This window comes from Crinia signifera, chromosome 5, assembly GCF_055691185.1.
Source record: "Crinia signifera chromosome 5, ASM5569118v1, whole genome shotgun sequence".
Lineage (NCBI taxonomy): Eukaryota > Metazoa > Chordata > Amphibia > Anura > Myobatrachidae > Crinia > Crinia signifera.
In genome coordinates, this window is record NC_139221.1 from 330894563 (window position 1) to 330917639 (window position 23077).

At 55.5% G+C, this 23077-nt stretch overlaps 1 protein-coding gene across 2 annotated transcripts in view; it reads left to right on the forward strand.

Annotated features, from left to right (window-relative positions):
• LOC146005637 (microtubule-actin cross-linking factor 1, isoforms 6/7-like) overlaps positions 1-23077 on the forward strand; it is a 159591-nt gene that overhangs the window by 99831 nt on the left and 36683 nt on the right. For both annotated transcript variants that reach the window (XM_083145018.1, XM_083145019.1), the window contains exons 28-31: positions 672-869; positions 4138-4263; positions 12182-12325; positions 14209-14397. In XM_083145018.1, the coding sequence (XP_083001144.1) occupies positions 672-869; positions 4138-4263; positions 12182-12325; positions 14209-14397 (657 nt within the window). The remainder of the gene's footprint in view (positions 1-671; positions 870-4137; positions 4264-12181; positions 12326-14208; positions 14398-23077) is intronic.

Here is a 23077-nt window from a genome sequence, read left to right on the forward strand (position 1 = left end):
TTGGGTAAAGCCTATGGGGGTATCCAAGGTGTTCAGATACTGCATCATTGTTAGGATCTCAGTGCCACTCCAAATCATAAAAATATCATCAATAAATATTATGTAACACAACATTTCTGAACTAAACAAAGGAATAATGTGCTTGTTCTCATAATCATGCATGTAGAGGTTTGCATAGGACGGGGCCAGGGATGACCCCATAGCGGTCCCCGTCCGACACAAAAATAACTCATTACCATAACTAATGTGGTTCTGACCCAGTACCAACTCCACCAACTCAATCAGAAATTCCATAGGGTGCATCTTGACAAAGGAGTTCCTTGGCAAAGGTGCACCTTGAGAAAGGGGTCAACCCTGAAATGTTGGGATTTTACCATACACCATTTTTTTCATTAAATGGATTTTTGACAGTTTTGTACAGACTCTGAGCGCCGCTATTACCTCTGGAAGTGTGTATATGTATATATATATATATATATATATATATATATATGGTATTGTGTGTGTGTGTGTGTGTGTGTGTGTGTGTGTGTGTGTGTGTGTGTGCATATGTTGTGTATGCAGTGTAATATAGGACACTTCTCCCATGGTCTGAGCCTCTGTCCCGGCCACAATATATGTACATGTATTTATATACTCCCATGGTCTGAGCCTCTGTCCCGGTCATGCAGGCCTTCCAAAAGGAGTTGGGGAAGAGAGCGAGCTCCATGAAAACTTTGAAACACTCTGTCCGGGACCTGAGTCGAGGAGGGGGAGGCACTGACTCCCACTGGCTACAGAGACAGATGGAGGAGCTGGGGCACCGCTGGGAGGTTGTGTGTCAGCTGTCTGTCAGCAAACGGGCACGGCTGGAGGCCTCTCTGCAACAGGTCAGTGTGTCTACAGGATGGAACTGGGCAATGTCAGCATCATTCAGCCTTCATGTGTGTATAACACGTGTCCTGAGAGTGAGGGGGACACCTGGACTGTCTGTATTACACGTGTCCTGAGAGTGAGGGGATACCGGGACTGCCTGTATTACACGTGACCTGAGAGTGAGAGACCCCGGGACTGTCTGTAATACATGTGTCCTGAGAGTGAGGGGACGCCGGGACTGTCTGTATTACACGTGTCCTGAGAGTGAGAGGACGCCGGGACTGTCTGTATTACACGTGTCCTGTGAGTGAGAGGACGCCGGGACTGTCTGTATTACACGTGTCCTGAGAGTGAGGGGACACCGGGACTGTCTGTATTACATTTGTCCTGAGAGTGAGGGGACGCCGGGAATGTCTGTATTACATGTGTCCTGAGAGTGAGAGGACGCCGGGACTGTCTGTAATACATGTGTCCTGAGAGTGAGGGGACGCCGGGACTGTCTGTATTACATGTGTCCTGAGAGTGAGGGGATACCGGGACTGTCTGTATTACACGTGTCCTGGCAGTGAGGGGACGCCGGAACTGTCTGTATTACACGTGTCCTGAGAGTGAGGGAACGCCAGGACTGTCTTTATTACACGTGTCCTGGCAGTGAGGGGACGCCGGGACTGTCTGTATTACACGTGTCCTGAGAGTGAGGGAACGCCGGGACTGTCTGTATTACACGTGTCCTGAGAGTGAGGGGACACCGGGACTGTCTGTATTACATGTGTCCTGAGAGTGAGGGGACGCCGGGAATGTCTGTATTACATGTGTCCTGAGAGTGAGAGGACGCCGGGACTGTCTGTATTACACGTGTCCTGAGAGTGAGAGGACACCGGGACTGTCTGTAATACATGTGTCCTGAGAGTGAGGGGACGCCGGGACTGTCTGTATTACACGTGTCCTGAGAGTGAGGGGATACCGGGTCTGTCTGTATTACACGTGTCCTGGCAGTGAGGGGACGCCGGAACTGTCTGTATTACACGTGTCCTGAGAGTGAGGGAACGCCAGGACTGTCTGTATTAAACGTGTCCTGGCAGTGAGGGGACGCCGGGACTGTCTGTATTACACGTGTCCTGAGAGTGAGGGAACGCCAGGACTGTCTGTATTACACGTGTCCTGAGAATGAGGGGACGCCGGGACTGTCTGTATTACACGTGTCCTGAGAGTGAGGGGACACGGGACTGTCTGTATTACACGTGTCCTGAGAGTGAGGGGACGCCGGGACTGTCTGTATTACATGTGTCCTGAGAGTGAGGGGACAACAGGACTGTCTGTATTACACGTGTCCTGAGAGTGAGAGACCCCGGGACTGTCTATATTACATGTGGCCAAAGAGTGAGGGGATCCAGGGACTGTCTATATTACATGTGTCCTGAGAGTGAGGGGACGCCGGGACTGTGTGTATTACACGTGTCCTGAGAGTGAGGGGATGCCGGGACTGTCTGTATTACACGTGTCCTGAGAGTGAGGGGACGCCGGGACTGTCTGTATTACACGTGTCCTGAGAGTGAGGGGATGCCGGGACTGTCTGTATTACACGTGTCCTGAGAGTGAGGGGACGCCGGGACTGTCTGTATTACACGAGTCCTGAGAGGGAGGGGACGCCGGGACTGTCTGTATTACCTGTTTCCTGAGAGTGAGTGGACACCGGGACTGTCTGTATTACATGTGTCCTGAGAGTGAGAGGATGCCGGGACTGTCTTTATTACATGTGCCCTGAGAGTGAGAGGACGCTGGGACTGTCTGTATTACATGTGTCCTGAGAGTGAGGGGACAACAGGACTGTCTGTATTACACGTGTCCTGAGAGTGAGAGGACGCTGGGACTGTCTGTATTACATGTGTCCTGAGAGTGAGGGGACCCCGGGACTGTCTGTATTACATGTGTCCTGAGAGTGAGGGGACGCCGGGACTGTCTGTATTACATATGTCCTGAGAGTGAGAGGATGCCGGGACTGTCTGTATTACACGTGTCCTGAGAGTGATGGGACACCGGGACTGTCTGTATTACATGTGTCCTGAGAGTGAGGGGATGCCAGGACTGTCTGTATTACATGTGTCCTGAGAGTGAGGGGACGCCGGGACTGTCTGTATTACATATGTCCTGAGAGTGAGGGGACACCGGGACTGTCTGTATTAGAGGCTGCATGGAATGAAGTTGCGTGGGGAGAAGCTATGTGGAGAGAGGCTGTGTAGAGAGAGGCTGTGTGGAGAGAAGCTGTATGGACAGAGGCTGTTTAGATTGAAGCGCAGGGGGGAGAAGCTGTGTGGAGAGAGGCTGTGTGGAGAGAGGCTGTGTGGAGAGAGGCTGTGTAGAGAGAGGCTGTGTGGAGAGAGGCTGTGTGGAGAGAGGCTGTGTGGAGAGAGGCTGTGTGGAGAGAAGCTGTGTGGAGAGAGGCTGTGTGGAGAGAGGCTGTGTGGAGAGAGGCTGTGTGGAGAGAGGCTGTGTGGAGAGAAGCTGTATGGACAGAGGCTGTTTAGATTGAAGCGCAGGGGGGAGAAGCTGTGTGGAGAGAGGCTGTGTGGAGAGAGGCTGTGTGGAGAGAAGCTGTATGGACAGAGGCTGTGTGGAGAGAGGCTGTGTGGAGAGAGGCTGTGTAGAGAGAGGCTGTGTGGAGAGAGGCTGTGTGGAGAGAGGCTGTGTAGAGAGAGGCTGTGTGGAGAGAGGCTGTGGAGAGAGGCTGTGTGGAGAGAGGCTGTGTAGAGAGAGGCTGTGTGGAGAGAAGCTGTGTGGACAGAGGCTGTGTGGACAGAGGCTGTGTGGAGAGAGGCTGTGTGGAGAGAGGCTATGTGGACAGAGGCTGTGTGGAGAGAGGCTGTGTGGAGAGAGGCTGTGTGAACAGAGGCTGTGTGGAGAGAAGCTGTATGGACAGAGGCTGTATGGACAGAGGCTGTTTAGATTGAAGCGCAGGGGGGAGAAGCTGTGTGGAGAGAAGCTGTGTGGAGAGAGGCTGTGTGGACAGAGGCTGTGTGGAGAGAGGCTGTGTGGAGAGAAGCTGTGTGGAGAGAGGCTGTGTGGAGAGAGGCTGTGTGGAGAGAGGCTGTGTGGAGAGAGGCTGTGTGGAGAGAGGCTGTGTGGAGAGAGGCTGTGTGGAGAGAAGCTGTGTAGAGAGAGGCTGTGTGGAGAGAGGCTGTATGGACAGAGGCTGTTTAGATTGAAGCGCAGGGGGGAGAAGCTGTGTGGACCAGCAGTTGTTAATCTTTCTATGTAGACATTAATGTAGGACATCACTTACAGGCTGAGGAATTTCATTCGCTGGTGAACTCATTCCTGGTGGGTTTAAGTGAGTCTGAGAGGACACTTAAGTATGGAGTCATTCCTGAGGATGAGCAAGCACTGCAGGAGTGTCAGATACAGCAGCAGGTGAGAGGGGGGTCAGATACTTTGGCAGGTGAGAGGGAGTCAGATGCAGCAGCAGGCGTGAGGGGGTCAGATGCAGCGGCAGGCGTGAGGGGGTCAGATGCAGCGGCAGGCGTGAGGGGGTCAGATGCAACAGCAGGCGTGAGGGGGTCAGATGCAGTGGCAGGCGTGAGGGGGTCAGATGCAGTGGCAGGCGTGAGGGGGTCAGATGCAGCGGCAGGCGTGAGGGGGTCAGATGCAGTGGCAGGCGTGAGGGGGTCAGATGCAGCGGCAGGCGTGAGGGGGTCAGATGCAGTGACAGGTGTGAGGGGGTCAGGTACAGCGGCAGGTGAGAGGGGGTCAGGTACAGTGGCAGGTGATAGGGGGTCAGATGCAGCGGCAGGTGAGAGGGGGCCAGGTACAGCGGCAGGTGATAGGGGGTCAGATGCAGCGGCAGGTGAGAGTGGGGCCAGGTACAGCGGCAGGTGAGAGGGGGCCAGGTACAGCGGCAGGTGATAGGGGGTCAGATGCAGCGGCAGGTGAGAGGGGGTCAGATGCAGCGGCAGGTGTGAGGGAGTCAGGTACAGCGGCAGGTGAGAGGGGGTCAGGTACAGCGGCAGGTGAGAGGGGGTCATGTACAGTGGCAGGTGTGAGGGGGTCAGGTACAGCGGCAGGTGAGAGGGGGTCAGGTACAGCGGCAGGTGATAGGGGGTCAGATGCAGCGGCAGGTGAGAGGGGGTCAGATGCAGCGGCAGGCGTGAGGGGGTCAGGTACAGTGGCAGGTGATAGGGGGTCAGATGCAGCGGCAGGCGAGAGTGGGGCCAGGTACAGCGGCAGGTGAGAGGGGGCCAGGTACAGCGGCAGGTGATAGGGGGTCAGATGCAGCGGCAGGCATGAGGGGGTCAGATGCAACAGCAGGCGTGAGGGGGTCAGATGCAACAGCAGGCGTGAGGGGGTCAGATGCAGCGGCAGGCGTGAGGGGGTCAGATGCAGTGGCAGGCGTGAGGGGGTCAGATGCAGCGGCAGGCGTGAGGGGGGTCAGATGCAGTGACAGGTGTGAGGGGGTCAGGTACAGCGGCAGGTGAGAGGGGGTCAGGTACAGTGGCAGGTGATAGGGGGTCAGATGCAGCGGCAGGTGAGAGGAGGCCAGGTACAGCGGCAGGTGATAGGGGGTCAGATGCAGCGGCAGGTGAGAGGGGGTCAGGTACAGTGGCAGGTGATAGGGGGTCAGATGCAGCGGCAGGTGAGAGTGGGGCCAGGTACAGCGGCAGGTGATAGGGGGTCAGGTACAGTGGCAGGTGAGAGGGGGCTAGGTACAGAGGCAGGTGAGAGGGGGCCAGATGCAGCGGCAGGTGAGAGGGGGTCAGGTGCAGCGGCAGGTGAGAGGGGGTCAGGTACAGCGGCAGGTGAGAGGGAGTCAGGTACAACGGCAGGTGAGAGGGGGTCAAGTACAGCGGCAGGTGAGGGGGGATCAGGTACAGCGGCAGGTGTGAGGGGGTCAGATGCAGTGGCAGGTGTGAGGGGGTCAGGTACAGTGGCAGGTGAGAGGGGGTCAGGTACAGCGGCAGGTGAGAGGGGGTCAGGTACAGCGGCAGGTGAGGGGGGATCAGGTACAGCGGCAGGTGTGAGGGGGTCAGGTACAGCGGCAGGTGTGAGGGGGTCAGGTACAGCGGCAGGTGTGAGGGGGTCAGGTACAGCGGCAGGTGAGAGGGGGTCAGGTACAGCGGCAGGTGAGAGGGAGTCAGGTACAGCGGCAGGTGAGAGGGGGTCAGGTACAGCGGCAGGTGTGAGGGGGTCAGATGCAGTGGCAGGTGTGAGGGGGTCAGATGCAGTGGCAGGTGTGAGGGGGTCAGGTACAGTGGCAGGTGAGAGGGGGTCAGGTACAGCGGCAGGTGAGAGGGGGTCAGGTACAGCGGCAGGTGAGAGGGGGTCAGGTACAGCGGCAGGCGTGAGGGGGTCAGGTACAGCGGCAGGCGTGTGGGGGTCAGATGCAGTGGCAGGTGTGAGGGGGTCAGGTACAGCGGCAGGTGAGAGGGGGTCAGGTACAGCGGCAGGTGAGAGGGGGTCAGGTACAGCGGCAGGTGAGAGGGGGTCAGGTACAGCGGCAGGTGAGAGGAGGTCAGGTACAGCGGCAGGTGAGAGGGGGTCAGGTACAGCGGCAGGTGAGAGGGGGCCAGGTACAGCGGCAGGTGAGAGGGGGTCAGGTACAGCGGCAGGTGTGAGGGGGCCAGGTACAGCGGCAGGTGAGAGGGGGCCAGGTACAGCGGCAGGTGATAGGGGGTCAGATGCAGCGGCAGGCATGAGGGGGTCAGATGCAACAGCAGGCGTGAGGGGGTCAGATGCAACAGCAGGCGTGAGGGGGTCAGATGCAACAGCAGGCGTGAGGGGGTCAGATGCAGCGGCAGGCGTGAGGGGGTCAGATGCAGTGGCAGGCGTGAGGGGGTCAGATGCAGCGGCAGGCGTGAGGGGGGTCAGATGCAGTGACAGGTGTGAGGGGGTCAGGTACAGCGGCAGGTGAGAGGGGGTCAGGTACAGTGGCAGGTGATAGGGGGTCAGATGCAGCGGCAGGTGAGAGGAGGCCAGGTACAGCGGCAGGTGATAGGGGGTCAGATGCAGCGGCAGGTGAGAGGGGGTCAGGTACAGCGGCAGGTGATAGGGGGTCAGATGCAGCGGCAGGTGAGAGTGGGGCCAGGTACAGCGGCAGGTGATAGGGGGTCAGGTACAGCGGCAGGTGAGAGGGGGCTAGGTACAGAGGCAGGTGAGAGGGGGCCAGATGCAGCGGCAGGTGAGAGGGGGTCAGGTGCAGCGGCAGGTGAGAGGGGGTCAGGTACAGCGGCAGGTGAGAGGGAGTCAGGTACAACGGCAGGTGAGAGGGGGTCAAGTACAGCGGCAGGTGAGGGGGGATCAGGTACAGCGGCAGGTGTGAGGGGGTCAGATGCAGTGGCAGGTGTGAGGGGGTCAGGTACAGTGGCAGGTGAGAGGGGGTCAGGTACAGAGGCAGGTGAGAGGGGGTCAGGTACAGCGGCAGGTGAGGGGGGATCAGGTACAGCGGCAGGTGTGAGGGGGTCAGGTACAGCGGCAGGTGTGAGGGGGTCAGGTACAGCGGCAGGTGTGAGGGGGTCAGGTACAGCGGCAGGTGAGAGGGGGTCAGGTACAGCGGCAGGTGAGAGGGAGTCAGGTACAGCGGCAGGTGAGAGGGGGTCAGGTACAGCGGCAGGTGTGAGGGGGTCAGATGCAGCGGCAGGTGTGAGGGGGTCAGATGCAGTGGCAGGTGTGAGGGGGTCAGGTACAGTGGCAGGTGAGAGGGGGTCAGGTACAGCGGCAGGTGAGAGGGGGTCAGGTACAGCGGCAGGTGAGAGGGGGTCAGGTACAGCGGCAGGCGTGAGGGGGTCAGGTACAGCGGCAGGCGTGAGGGGGTCAGATGCAGTGGCAGGTGTGAGGGGGTCAGGTACAGCGGCAGGCGAGAGGGGGTCAGGTACAGCGGCAGGTGAGAGGGGGTCAGGTACAGCGGCAGGTGAGAGGGGGTCAGGTACAGCGGCAGGTGTGAGGGGGTCAGGTACAGCGGCAGGTGAGAGGGGGTCAGGTACAGCGGCAGGTGAGAGGGGGTCAGGTACAGCGGCAGGTGAGAGGGGGCCAGGTACAGCGGCAGGTGTGAGGGGGTCAGGTACAGCGGCAGGTGAGAGGGGGTCAGGTACAGCGGCAGGTGAGAGGGGGTCAGGTACAGCGGCAGGTGAGAGGGGGTCAGGTACAGCGGCAGGTGTGAGGGGGTCAGGTACAGCGGCAGGTGAGAGGGGGTCAGGTACAGCGGCAGGTGAGAGGGTGTCAGGTACAGCGGCAGGTGAGTGGGTGTCAGGTACAGCGGCAGGTGAGAGGGGGTCAGGTACAGTTGCAGGTGAGAGGGGGTCAGGTACAGTTGCAGGTGAGAGGGGGTCAGGTACAGCGGCAGGTGAGAGGGGGTCAGGTACAGCGGCAGGTGAGAGGGGGTTAGGTACAGCGGCTGGTGAGAGGGGGTCAGGTACAGTTGCAGGTGAGAGGGGGTCAGGTACAGCGGCAGGTGAGAGGGGATCAGGTACAGCGGCAGGTGTGAGGGGGTCAGATGCAGCGGCAGGTGAGAGGGGGTCAGGTACAGCGGCAGGTGAGAGGGGGCCAGGTACAGCGGCAGGTGAGAGGGGGTCAGGTACAGCGGCAGGTGAGAGGGGGTCAGGTACAGCGGCAGGTGAGAGGGGGTCAGGTACAGCGGCAGGTGAGAGGGGGTCAGGTACAGCGGCAGGTGAGAGGGGGTCAGGTACAGCGGCAGGTGAGAGGGGGTCAGGTACAGCGGCAGGTGAGAGGGGGTCAGGTACAGCAACAGGTGAGTGGGGGTCAGGTACAGCAACAGGTGAGTGGGGGTCAGGTACAGCGGCAGGTGAGAGGGGGTCAGGTACAGCGGCAGGTGAGAGGGGGTCAGGTACAGCGGCAGGTGAGAGGGGGTCAGGTACAGCGGCAGGTGAGAGGGGGTCAGGTACAGCGGCAGGTGAGAGGGGGTCAGGTACAGCGGCAGGTGAGAGGGGGTCAGGTACAGCGGCAGCTTAGAAGGGGTCAGGTACAGCGGCAGGTGAGTGGGGGTCAGGTACAGCGGCAGGTGTGAGGGGGTACAGTGGCAGGTGAGGCGGGGTCAGGTACAGCGGCAGGTGAGAGGGGGTCAGGTACAGCGGCAGGTGAGAGGGGGCTAGGTACAGCGGCAGGTGTGAGGGGGTACAGTGGCAGGTGAGGCGGGGTCAGGTACAGCGGCAGGTGTGAGGGGGTCAGGTACAGCGGCAGGTGAGAGGGGGCTAGGTACAGCGGCAGGTGAGAGGGGGGTCAGGTACAGCGGCAGGTGAGAGGGGGTCAGGTACAGCGGCAGGTGAGAGGGGGTCAGGTACAGCGGCAGGTGAGAGGGGGTCAGGTACAGCGGCAGGTGTGAGGGGGTCAGGTACAGCGGCAGGTGAGAGGGGGTCAGGTACAGCGGCAGGTGAGAGGGGGTTAGGTACAGCGGCAGGTGAGAGGGGGTCAGGTACAGCGGCAGGTGAGAGGGGGTCAGGTACAGCGGCAGGTGAGAGGGGGTCAGGTACAGCGGCAGGTGAGAGGGGGTTAGGTACAGCGGCTGGTGAGAGGGGGTCAGGTACAGCGGCAGGTGTGAGGGGGTCAGGTACAGTTGCAGGTGAGAGGGGGTCAGGTACAGCGGCAGGTGAGAGGGGATCAGGTACAGCGGCAGGTGTGAGGGGGTCAGATGCAGCGGCAGGTGAGAGGGGGTCAGGTACAGCGGCAGGTGAGAGGGGGCCAGATGCAGCGGCAGGTGAGAGGGGGTCAGGTTCAGCGGCAGGTGAGAGGGGGTCAGGTACAGCGGCAGGTGAGAGGGGGTCAGGTACAGCGGCAGGTGAGAGGGGGTCAGGTACAGCGGCAGGTGAGAGGGGGTCAGGTACAGCGGCAGGTGAGAGGGGGTCAGATACAGCAACAGGTGAGTGGGGGTCAGGTACAGCAACAGGTGAGTGGGGGTCAGGTACAGCGGCAGGTGAGAGGGGGTCAGGTACAGCGGCAGGTGAGAGGGGGTCAGGTACAGCGGCAGGTGAGAGGGGGTCAGGTACAGCGGGAGGTGAGAGGGGGTCAGGTACAGCGGCAGGTGAGAGGGGGTCAGGTACAGCGGCAGGTGAGAGGGGGTCAGGTACAGCGGCAGCTTAGAAGGGGTCAGGTACAGCGGCAGGTGAGTGGGGGTCAGGTACAGCGGCAGGTGTGAGGGGGTACAGTGGCAGGTGAGGCGGGGTCAGGTACAGTGGCAGGTGAGAGGGGGTCAGGTACAGCGGCAGGTGAGAGGGGGCTAGGTACAGCGGCAGGTGAGAGGGGGTCAGGTACAGTGGCAGGTGAGGCGGGGTCAGGTACAGCGGCAGGTGAGAGGGGGTCAGGTACAGCGGCAGGTGAGAGGGGGCTAGGTACAGCGGCAGGTGAGAGGGGGGTCAGGTACAGCGGCAGGTGAGAGGGGGTCAGGTACAGCGGCAGGTGAGAGGGGGTCAGGTACAGCGGCAGGTGAGAGGGGGTCAGGTACAGCGGCAGGTGTGAGGGGGTCAGGTACAGCGGCAGGTGAGAGGGGGTCAGGTACAGCGGCAGGTGTGAGGGGGTCAGGTACAGTGGCAGGTGAGAGGGGGTCAGGTACAGCGGCAGGTGAGAGGGGGTCAGGTACAGCGGCAGCTTAGAAGGGGTCAGGTACAGCGGCAGGTGAGAGGGGGTCAGGTACAGCGGCAGGTGAGAGGGGATCAGGTACAGCGGCAGGTGTGAGGGGGTCAGGTAAAGCGGCAGGTGAGAGGGGTCAGTTACAGCGGCAGGTGTGAGGGGGTCAGGTACAGCGGCAGGTGAGAGGGGGTCAGGTACAGCGGCAGGTGAGAGGGGGTCAGGTACAGCAGCAGGTGAGAGGGGGTCAGGTACAGCGGCAGGTGAGAGTGGGTCAGGTACAGCGGCAGGTGTGAGGGGGTCAGGTACAGCGGCAGGTGAGAGGGGGTCAGGTACAGCGGCAGGTGAGAGGGGGTCAGGTACAGCGGCAGGTGAGAGGGGGTCAGGTACAGCGGCAGGTGAGAGGGGGTCAGGTACAGCGGCAGGTGAGAGGGGGTCAGGTACAGCGGCAGGTGTGAGGGGGTCAGGTACAGCGGCAGGTGTGAGGGGGTCAGGTACAGCGGCAGGTGTGAGGGGGTCAGGTACAGCGGCAGGTGTGAGGGGGTCAGGTACAGCGGCAGGTGTGAGGGGGTCAGGTACAGCGGCAGGTGTGAGGGGGTCAGGTACAGCGGCAGGTGTGAGGGGGTCAGGTACAGCGGCAGGTGTGAGGGGGTCAGGTACAGCGGCAGGTGAGAGGGGGTCAGGTACAGCGGCAGGTGAGAGGGGGTCAGGTACAGCGGCAGGTGAGAGGGGGTCAGGTACAGCGGCAGGTGTGAGGGGGTCAGGTACAGCGGCAGGTGTGAGGGGGTCAGGTACAGCGGCAGGTGTGAGGGGATCAGGTACAGCGGCAGGTGTGAGGGGGTCAGATGCAGCGGCAGGTGAGAGGGGGTCAGGTACAGCGGCAGGTGAGAGGGGGTCAGGTACAGCGGCAGGTGAGAGGGGTCAGGTACAGCGGCAGGTGTGAGGGGGTCAGGTACAGCGGCAGGTGAGAGGGGGTCAGGTACAGCGGCAGGTGAGAGGGGGTCAGGTACAGCGGCAGGTGAGAGGGGGGTCAGGTACAGCGGCAGGTGTGAGGGGGTCAGGTACAGCGGCAGGTGAGAGGGGGTCAGGTACAGCGGCAGGTGTGAGGGGGTCAGGTACAGCGGCAGGTGAGAGGGGGTCAGGTACAGCGGCAGGTGAGAGGGGGTCAGGTACAGCGGCAGGTGAGAGGGGGTCAGGTACAGCGGCAGGTGTGAGGGGGTCAGGTACAGCGGCAGGTGTGAGGGGGTCAGGTACAGCGGCAGGTGTGAGGGGATCAGGTACAGCGGCAGGTGTGAGGGGGTCAGATGCAGCGGCAGGTGAGAGGGGGTCAGGTACAGCGGCAGGTGAGAGGGGGTCAGGTACAGCGGCAGGTGAGAGGGGGTCAGGTACAGCGGCAGGTGAGAGGGGGTCAGGTACAGCGGCAGGTGAGAGGGGGTCAGGTACAGCGGCAGGTGAGAGGGGGTCAGGTACAGCGGCAGGTGAGAGGGAGTCAGGTACAGCGGCAGGTGAGAGGGGGTCAGGTACAGCGGCAGGTGAGAGGGGGTCAGGTACAGCGGCAGGTGTGAGGGGGTCAGGTACAGCGGCAGGTGAGAGGGGGTCAGGTACAGCGGCAGGTGAGAGGGGGTTAGGTACAGCGGCAGGTGAGAGGGGGTTGCATAGAGCTGACGCTGTTTCTTCTCTACATGTGTATAGATATCTCTGTCGCCCCTCTTACACCAGTGTTTCTCTTTTCCATGGTATAACATTTCTACTGCCTCTATAGGAGCTGACAAGCACCCTGCAATGCCAGCAGATGGCGCTGGAGTGTATCGTGTCCCTGGGGCAGGAGATTCTCTCCGCCTGTCACCCAGACTCTGTTATCACCATCAAATCCTGGCTGACTATCAGCAAGACCCGTTACCAGGAGGTGAGTGCGCACCCCGATATACAGGGTATCGTGTAAGCTTCCCTATCTGCGGGTCCAATCTAACACCAGGGGATATATATAGAGTATACTGCAGGCATTCCTTTTCCCATGCACAGATGACGTATAGAACACGGATAGGATTCATATCAGTGTAACAAGTGATGTATGTGTCGGCAGGTAGTGTCCTGGGATCACCAGCAGGGGGAGACTGTTATATATATATTTATTTATTTATTTACAGTTTCTTATATAGCGCAGCAGATTCCGATATATAGGTGTAACAGGTGATGTCTGTGTTGGCTGGTAGTGTCCTGGGCTCACCAGCAGGGGGAGACTGTTATATAGAGGTGTAACAGGTCATGTCTGTTGGCGGGTGGTGTCCTGGGCTCACCAGCAGGGGGTGACTGTTATATAGAGGTGTAACAGGTGATGTATGTGTTGGCAGGTAGTGTCCTGGGCTCACCAGCAGGGGGTGACTGTTATATAGAGGTGTAACAGGTCATGTCTGTTGGCGGGTAGTGTCCTGGGATCACCAGCAGGGGGAGACTGTTATATAGAGGTGTAACAGGTGATGTCTGTGTTGGCGGGTGGTGTCCTGGGCTCACCAGCAGGGGGAGACTGTTATACAGAGGTGTAACAGGTGATGTCTGTGTTGGCTGGTAGTGTCCTGTGCTCACCAGCAGGGGGAGACTGGTATATAGAGGTGTAACAGGTGATGTCTGTGTTGGCGGGTAGTGTCCTGGGATCACCAGCAGGGGGAGACTGTTATATAGAGGTGTAACAGGTGATGTCTGTGTTGGCAGGTAGTGTCCTGGGATCACCAGCAGGGGGAGACTGTTATATAGAGGTGTAACAGGTTATGTCTGTGTTGGCAGGTAGTGTCCTGGGCTCACCAGCAGGGGGAGACTGGTATATAGAGGTGTAACAGGTGATGTATGTGTTGGCAGGTAGTGTCCTGGGCTCACCAGCAGGGGGAGACTGTTATATAGAGGTGTAACAGGTGCTGTCTGTGTTGGCAGGTAGTGTCCTGGGCTCACCAGCAGGGGGAGACTGTTATACAGAGGTGTAACAGGTGATGTCTGTGTTGGCAGGTAGTGTCCTGGGCTCACCAGCAGGGGGAGACTGTTATATAGAGGTGTAACAGGTGCTGTCTGTGTTGGCAGGTAGTGTCCTGGGCTCACCAGCAGGGGGAGACTGTTATACAGAGGTGTAACAGGTTATGTCTGTGTCTGCAGGTAGTGTCCTGGGCTCACCAGCAGGGGGAGACTGGTATATAGAGGTGTAACAGGTGATGTATGTGTTGGCAGGTAGTGTCCTGGGCTCACCAGCAGGGGGAGACTGTTATACAGAGGTGTAACAGGTGATGTCTGTGTTGGCAGGTAGTGTCCTGGGCTCACCAGCAGGGGGAGACTGTTATACAGAGGTGTAACAGGTGATGTCTGTGTTGGCAGGTAGTGTCCTGGGCTCACCAGCAGGGGGAGACTGTTATATAGAGGTGTAACAGGTGATGTCTGTGTTGGCTGGTAGTGTCCTGGGCTCACCAGCAGGGGGAGACTGTTATATAGAGGTGTAACAGGTGATGTCTGTGTTGACGGGTAGTGTCCTGGGCTCACCAGCAGGGGGAGATTGTTATACAGAGGTGTAACAGGTGATGTCTGTGTTGGCGGGAAGTGTCCTGGGCTCACCAGCAGGGGGAGACTGTTATACAGAGGTGTAACAGGTGATGTCTGTGTTGGCGGGTAGTGTCCTGGGATCACCAGCAGGGGGAGACTGTTATACAGAGGTGTAACAGGTGATGTCTGTGTTGGCAGGTAGTGTCCTGTGCTCACCAGTAGGGGGAGACTGTTATATAGAGGTGTAACAGGTTATGTCTGTGTTGGCAGGTAGTGTCCTGGGCTCACCAGCAGGGGGAGCGTATTAAGGCTCAGATTCAGGCTTTGGCCACAGAGCGTGAGGAAGTTGCCCGGCTAATGGACTGGATCACAGCTGCAGAAGAGGCTCTGATGTTACGGGACCAGGAGCCTCTCCCAGAAGACATGGCGGCTCTGGAGGAGATGATATCACAGCACACGGTAACATATGGAATCCTGCCAGGCCCATCCTTACTTCCAAGGACAGTCCTTGTCCAGGCCCAGAACACACACTGTGCGCTCACCATTACAGAATATTGTAGTCAGGGCCATATATTGGAAGTCGCCACTTTCTGACGGTCAAACAGTTCAGAGTTGGTGATTGTGGTTAGACATCCTTCTGCCTGTGCACCTAGAATGCCCAAATCTCCCTAAATGTACAGTCCTATATCAGACCTTCTGTAATCCCCGACATAAGCCCTATAGCATGATACACCTGCTGTCTCACCTGCTGCCCTTACTGTCCTGTTACAGGTGTATCTGTAATCCCCGACATAACCCCTATAGCATGATACACCTGCTGTCTCACCTGCTGCCCTTACTGTCCTGTTACAGGTGTATCTGTAATCCCCGACATAACCCCTATAGCATGATACACCTGCTGTCTCACCTCCTACCCTTACTGTCCTGTTACAGGTGTATCTGTAATCCCCGACATAAGCCCTATAGCATGATACACCTGCTGTCTCACCTCCTGCCCTTACTGTCCTGTTACAGGTGTATCTGTAATCCCCGACATAACCCCTATAGCATGATACACCTGCTGTCTCACCTCCTACCCTTACTGTCCTGTTACAGGGGTATCTGTAATTTCCGACATAACCCCTATAGCATGATACACCTGCTGTCTCACCTGCTGCCCTTACTGTCCTGTTACAGGTGTATCTGTAATCCCCGACATAACCCCTATAGCATGATACACCTGCTGTCTCACCTCCTGCCCTTACTGTCCTGTTACAGGTGTATCTGTAATCCCTGACATAACCCCTATCACATGATACACCTGCTGTCTCACCTCCTGCCCTTACTGTCCTGTTACAGGTGTATCTGTAATCCCCGACATAAGCCCTATCACATGATACACCTGCTGTCTCACCTGCTGCCCTTACTGTCCTGTTACAGGTGTATCTGTAATCCCTGACATAACCCCTATAGCATGATACACCTGCTGTCTCACCTGCTGCCCTTACTGTCCTGTTACAGGGGTATCTGTAATCCCCGACATAAACCCTATAGCATGATACACCTGCTGTCTCACCTCCTGCCCTTACTGTCCTGTTACAGGGGTATCTGTAATCCCTGACATAAGCCCTATAGCATGATACACCTGCTGTCTCACCTCCTACCCTTACTGTCCTGTTACAGGTGTATCTGTAATCCCCAACATAATCCCTATAGCATGATACACCTCCTGTCTCACCTCGTGTCCTTACTGTCCCGTTACAGGTGTATCTGTAATCCCCAACAAAACCCCTATAGCATGATACACCTGCTGTCTCACCTCCTGCCCTTACTGTCCTGTTACAGGTGTATCTGGAATCCCCAACATAAGCCCTATAGCATGATACACCTGCTGTCTCACCTGCTGCCCTTACTGTCCTGTTACAGGTGTATCTGTAATCCCCAACATAACCCCTATAGCATGATACACCTGCTGTCTCACCTGCTGCCCTTACTGTCCTGTTACAGGTGTATCTGTAATCCCCGACATAACCCCTATAGCATGATACACCTGATGTCTCACCTCCTGTCCTTACTGTCCTGTTACAGGTGTATCTGTAATCCCCGACATAACCCCAATAGCATGATACACCTGCTGTCTCACCTGCTGCTCTTACTGTCCTGTTACAGGGGTATCTGTAATCCCCGACATAAGCCCTATAGCATGATACACCTGCTGTCTCACCTGCTGCTCTTACTGTCCTGTTACAGGGGTATCTGTAATCCCCGACATAACCCCAATAGCATGATACACCTGCTGTCTCACCTGCTGCTCTTACTGTCCTGTTACAGGGGTATCTGTAATCCCCGACATAACCCCTATAGCATGATACGCCTGCTGTCTCACCTCCTGCCCTTACTGTCCTGTTACAGGTGTATCTGTAATCCCCGACATAAGCCCTATAGCATGATACACCTGCTGTCTCACCTCCTGCCCTTACTGTCCTGTTACAGGTGTATCTGGAATCCCCAACATAAGCCCTATAGCATGATACACCTGCTGTCTCACCTGCTGCTCTTACTGTCCTGTTACAGGGGTATCTGTAATCCCCGACATAACCCCAATAGCATGATACACCTGCTGTCTCACCTGCTCCCCTTACTGTCCTGTTACAGGTGTATCTGTAATCCCCGACATAACCCCTATAGCATGATACGCCTGCTGTCTCACCTGCTGCCCTTACTGTCCTGTTACAGGGGTATCTGTAATCCCCGACATAACCCCAATAGCATGATACACCTGCTGTCTCACCTCCTGCCCTTACTGTCCTGTTACAGGGGTATCTGTAATCCCTGACATAACCCCTATAGCATGATACGCCTGCTGTCTCACCTCCTGCCCTTACTGTCCTGTTACAGGTGTATCTGTAATCCCCGACATAACCCCTATAGCATGATACACCTGCTGTCTCACCTGCTGCCCTTACTGTCCTGTTATAGGTGTATCTGTAATCCCCAACATAATCCCTATATCATGATACACCTGCTGTCTCACCTGCTGCCCTTACTGTCCTGTTACAGGGGTATCTGTAATCCCTGACATAACCCCAATAGCATGATACACCTGCTGTCTCACCTGCTGCCCTTACTGTCCTGTTACAGGTGTATCTGTAATGCCCAACATAAGCCCTATAGCATGATACACCTGCTGTCTCACCTCCTACCCTTACTGTCCTGTTACAGGTGTATCTGTAATCCCCGACATAACCCCTATAGCATGATACACCTGCTGTCTCACCTGCTGCCCTTACTGTCCTGTTACAGGGGTATCTGTAATCCCCGACATAAGCCCTATAGCATGATACACCTGCTGTCTCACCTGCTGCTCTTACTGTCCTGTTACAGGGGTATCTGTAATCCCCGACATAACCCCAATAGCATGATACACCTGCTGTCTCACCTGCTGCCCTTACTGTCCTGTTACAGGGGTATCTGTAATCTCTGACATAACCCCTATAGCATGATACACCTGCTGTCTCACCTGCTGCCCTTACTGTCCTGTTACAGGTGTATATGTAATCCCCAACATAACCCCTATAGCATGATACACCTGCTGTCTCACCTGCTGCCCTTACTGTCCTGTTACAGGTGTATCTGTAATCCCCGATATAACCCCTATAGCATGATACACCTGCTGTCTCACCTCCTGCCCTTACTGTCCTGTTACAGGTGTATCTGTAATCCCCGACATAACCCCTATCACATGATACACCTGCTGTCTCACCTGCTGCCCTTACTGTCCTGTTACAGGTGTATATGTAATCCCCAACATAATCCCTATAGCATGATACACCTGCTGTCTCACCTGCTGCCCTTACTGTCCTGTTACAGGTGTATCTGTAATCCCTGACATAACCCCTATAGCATGATACACCTGCTGTCTCACCTGCTGCCCTTACTGTCCTGTTACAGGTGTATCTGTAATCCCCGACATAACCCCTATAGCATGATACGCCTGCTGTCTCACCTCCTGTCCTTACTGTCCTGTTACAGGTGTATCTGTAATAACCGACATAAACCCTATAGCATGATACACCTGCTGTCTCACCTCCTGCCCTTACTGTCCTGTTACAGGTGTATCTGTAATCCCCGGCATAACCCCTATAGCATGATACACCTCCTGTCTCACCTGCTGCCCTTACTGTCCTGTTACAGGTGTATCTGTAATCCCCAACATAACCCCTATAGCATGATACACCTGCTGTCTCACCTCCTACCCTTACTGTCCTGTTACAGGGGTATCTGTAATTTCCGACATAACCCCTATAGCATGATACACCTGCTGTCTCACCTGCTGCCCTTACTGTCCTGTTACAGGTGTATATGTAATCCCCAACATAACCCCTATAGCATGATACACCTGCTGTCTCACCTGCTGCCCTTACTGTCCTGTTACAGGTGTATATGTAATCCCCAACATAATCCCTATAGCATGATACACCTGCTGTCTCACCTGCTGCCCTTACTGTCCTGTTACAGGTGTATCTGTAATCCCCGACATAACCCCTATAGCATGATACACCTGCTGTCTCACCTCCTGCCCTTACTGTCCTGTTACAGGTGTATCTGTAATCCCCGACATAACCCCTATAGCATGATACACCTGCTGTCTCACCTGCTGCCCTTACTGTCCTGTTACAGGGGTATCTGTAATCCCCGACATAAGCCCTATAACATGATACACCTGATGTCTCACCTGCCGCCCTTACTGTCCTGTTACAGGTGTATCTGTAATCCCCAACATAACCTCTATAGCATGATACACCTGCTGTCTCACCTGCTGCCCTTACTGTCCTGTTACAGGTGTATCTGTAATCCCCGACATAACCCCTATAGCATGATACACCTGCTGTCTCACCTCCTGCCCTTACTGTCCTGTTACAGGTGTATCTGTAATCCCCAACATAACCCATATAGCATGATACACCTGCTGTCTCACCTGCTGCCCTTACTGTCCTGTTACAGGTGTATCTGTAATCCCCAACATAACCTCTATAGCATGATACACCTGCTGTCTCACCTGCTGCCCTTACTGTCCTGTTACAGGTGTATCTGTAATCCCCGACATAACCCCTATAGCATGATACACCTGCTGTCTCACCTCCTGCCCTTACTGTCCTGTTACAGGTGTATCTGTAATAACCGACATAACCCCTATCACATGATACACCTGCTGTCTCACCTGCTGCCCTTACTGTCCTGTTACAGGGGTATCTGTAATCCCCGACATAACCCCAATAGCATGATACACCTGCTGTCTCACCTCCTGCCCTTACTGTCCTGTTACAGGTGTATCTGTAATCCTCGACATAACCCCTATAGCATGATACACCTGCTGTCTCACCTGCTGCCCTTACTGTCCTGTTACAGGGGTATCTGTAATCCCTGACATAACCCCAATAGCATGATACACCTGCTGTCTTACCTCCTACCCTTACTGTCCTGTTACAGGGGTATCTGTAATCCCCGACATAAGCCCTATAGCATGATACACCTGCTGTCTCACCTGCTGCCCTTACTGTCCTGTTACAGGTGTATCTGTAATCCCCGGCATAACCCCTATAGCATGATACACCTGCTGTCTCACCTGCTGCCCTTACTGTCCTGTTACAGGTGTATCTGTAATCCCCGGCATAAACCCTATAGCATGATACACCTGCTGTCTCACCTGCTGCCCTTACTGTCCTGTTACAGGTGTATCTGTAATCTCTGACATAAGCCCTATAGCATGATACACCTGCTGTCTCACCTGCTGCCCTTACTGTCCTGTTACAGGTGTATCTGTAATCCCCGGCATAAACCCTATAGCATGATACACCTGCTGTCTCACCTCCTGCCCTTACTGTCCTGTTACAGGTGTATCTGTAATCCCCGGCATAAACCCTATAGCATGATACACCTGCTGTCTCACCTGCTGCCCTTACTGTCCTGTTACAGGGGTATCTGTAATCCCCGACATAACCCCTATAGCATGATACACCTGCTGTCTCACCTGCTGCCCTTACTGTCCTGTTACAGAAGTATCTGTAATCTCTGACATAAGCCCTATAGCATGATACACCTGCTGTCTCACCTCCTACCCTTACTGTCCTGTTACAGGGGTATCTGTAATCTCCGACATAACCCCTATAGCATGATACACCTGCTGTCTCACCTGCTGCCCTTACTGTCCTGTTACAGGTGTATCTGTAATCCCCAACATAACCCCTATAGCATGATACACCTGCTGTCTCACCTCCTGCCCTTACTGTCCTGTTACAGGGGTATCTGTAATCTCTGACATAAGCCCTATAGCATGATACACCTGCTGTCTCACCTCCTACCCTTACTGTCCTGTTACAGGGGTATCTGTAATCTCCGACATAACCCCTATAGCATGATACACCTGCTGTCTCACCTCCTGCCCTTACTGTCCTGTTACAGGTGTATCTGTAATCCCCGACATAATCCCTATAGCATGATACACCTGCTGTCTCACCTCCTGCCCTTACTGTCCTGTTACAGGTGTATCTGTAATCCCCGGAATAAACCCTATAACATGATACACCTGCTGTCTCACCTGCTGCCCTTACTGTCCTGTTACAGGGGTATCTGTAATCCCCGACATAACCCCTATAGCATGATACACCTGCTGTCTCACCTCCTGCCCTTACTGTCCTGTTACAGGTGTATCTGTAATCCCCGGCATAAACCCTATAACATGATACACCTGCTGTCTCACCTGCTGCTCTTACTGTCCTGTTACAGGTGTATCTGTAATCCCCGACATAAGCCCTATAGCATGATACACCTGCTGTCTCACCTGCTGCCCTTACTATCCTGTTACAGGTGTATCTGTAATCCCCGACATAACCCCTATAGCATGATACACCTGCTGTCTCACCTCCTGCCCTTACTGTCCTGTTACAGGTGTATCTGTAATCCCCGGCATAAACCCTATAACATGATACACCTGCTGTCTCACCTGCTGCCCTTACTGTCCTGTTACAGGTGTATCTGTAATCCCCAACATAACCCCTATAGCATGATACACCTGCTGTCTCACCTGCTGCCCTTACTGTCCTGTTACAGGGGTATCTGTAATCCCCGACATAACCCCTATAGCATGATACACCTGCTGTCTCACCTGCTGCCCTTACTGTCCTGTTACAGGTGTATCTGTAATCCCCGACATAACCCCTATAGCATGATACACCTGCTGTCTCACCTGCTGCCCTTACTGTCCTGTTACAGGTGTATCTGTAATCCCCGACATAACCCCTATATCATGATACACCTCCTGTCTCACCTGCTACCCTTACTGTCCTGTTACAGGTGTATCTGTAATCCCCGACATAACCCCTATAGCATGATACACCTGCTGTCTCACCTCCTGCCCTTACTGACCTGTTACAGGTGTATCTGTAATCCCCGACATAAGCCCTATAGCATGATACACCTGCTGTCTCACCTGCTGCCCTTACTGTCCTGTTACAGGTGTATCTGTAATCCCCGGCATAAACCCTATAGCATGATACACCTGCTGTCTCACCTGCTGCCCTTACTGTCCTATTACAGGGGTATCTGTAATCCCCGACATAAGCCCTATAGCATGATACACCTGCTGTCTCACCTCCTGCCCTTACTGTCCTGTTACAGGTGTATCTGTAATCCCCGACATAACCCCTATAGCATGATACACCTGCTGTCTCACCTCCTGCCCTTACTGTCCTGTTACAGGGGTATCTGTAATCCCTGACATAAGCCCTATAGCATGATACACCTGCTGTCTTACCTGCTGCCCTTACTGTCCTGTTACAGGTGTATCTGTAATCCCCGACATAACCCCTATAGCATGGTACACCTGCTGTCTCACCTCCTGCCCTTACTGTCCTGTTACAGGGGTATCTGTAATCCCTGACATAAGCCCTATAGCATGATACACCTGCTGTCTCACCTCCTGCCCTTACTGTCCTGTTACAGGGGTATCTGTAATCCCTGACATAAGCCCTATAGCATGATACACCTGCTGTCTCACCTCCTGCCCTTACTGTCCTGTTACAGGTGTATCTGTGATCCCCAACATAACCCCTATAGCATGATACACCTGCGGTCTCACCTCCTGCACTTACTGTCCTGTTACAGGTGTATCTGTAATCCCCAACATAACCCCTATAGCATGATACACTTCATGTCTCACCTCCTGCCCTTACTGTCCTGTTACAGGTGTATCTGTAATCCCCGACATAACCCCTATAGCATGATACACCTGCTGTCTCACCTGCTGCCCTTACTGTCCTGTTACAGGTGTATCTGTAATCCCCGACATAACCCCTATAGCATGATACACCTGCTGTCTCACCTGCTGCCCTGACTGTCCTGTTACAGGTGTATCTGTAATCCCCGACATAAGCCCTATAGCATGATACACCTGCTGTTACCTGCTGCCCTTACTGTCCTGTTACAGGTGTATCTGTAATCCCCAACATAACCCCTATAGCATGATACACCTGCTGTCTCACCTCCTGCCCTTACTGTCCTGTTACAGGGGTATCTGTAATCCCCGACATAACCCCTATAGCATGATACACCTGCTGTCTCACCTGCTCCCCTTACTGTCCTGTTACAGGGGTATCTGTAATCCCTGACATAAGCCCTATAGCATGATACACCTGCTGTCTCACCTACTGCCCTTACTGTCCTGTTACAGGTGTATCTGTAATCCCCGACATAACCCCTATAGCATGATACACCTGCTGTCTCACCTGCTGCCCTTACTGTCCTGTTACAGGTGTATCTGTAATCCCTGACATAACCCCTATAGCATGATACACCTGCTGTCTCACCTCCTACCCTTACTGTCCTGTTACAGGGGTATCTGTAATCCCCGGCATAAACCCTATAGCATGATACACCTGCTGTCTCTCCTGCTGCCCTTACTGTCCTGTAACAGGTGTATCTGTAATCCCCGACATAAACCCTATAGCATGATACACCTGCTGTCTCACCTGCTGCATTTACTATCCTGTTACAGGGGTATCTGTAATCCCCAACATAACCCCTATAGCATGATACACCTGCTGTCTCACCTGCTGCCCTTACTGTCCTGTAACAGGTGTATCTGTAATCCCCGACATAACCC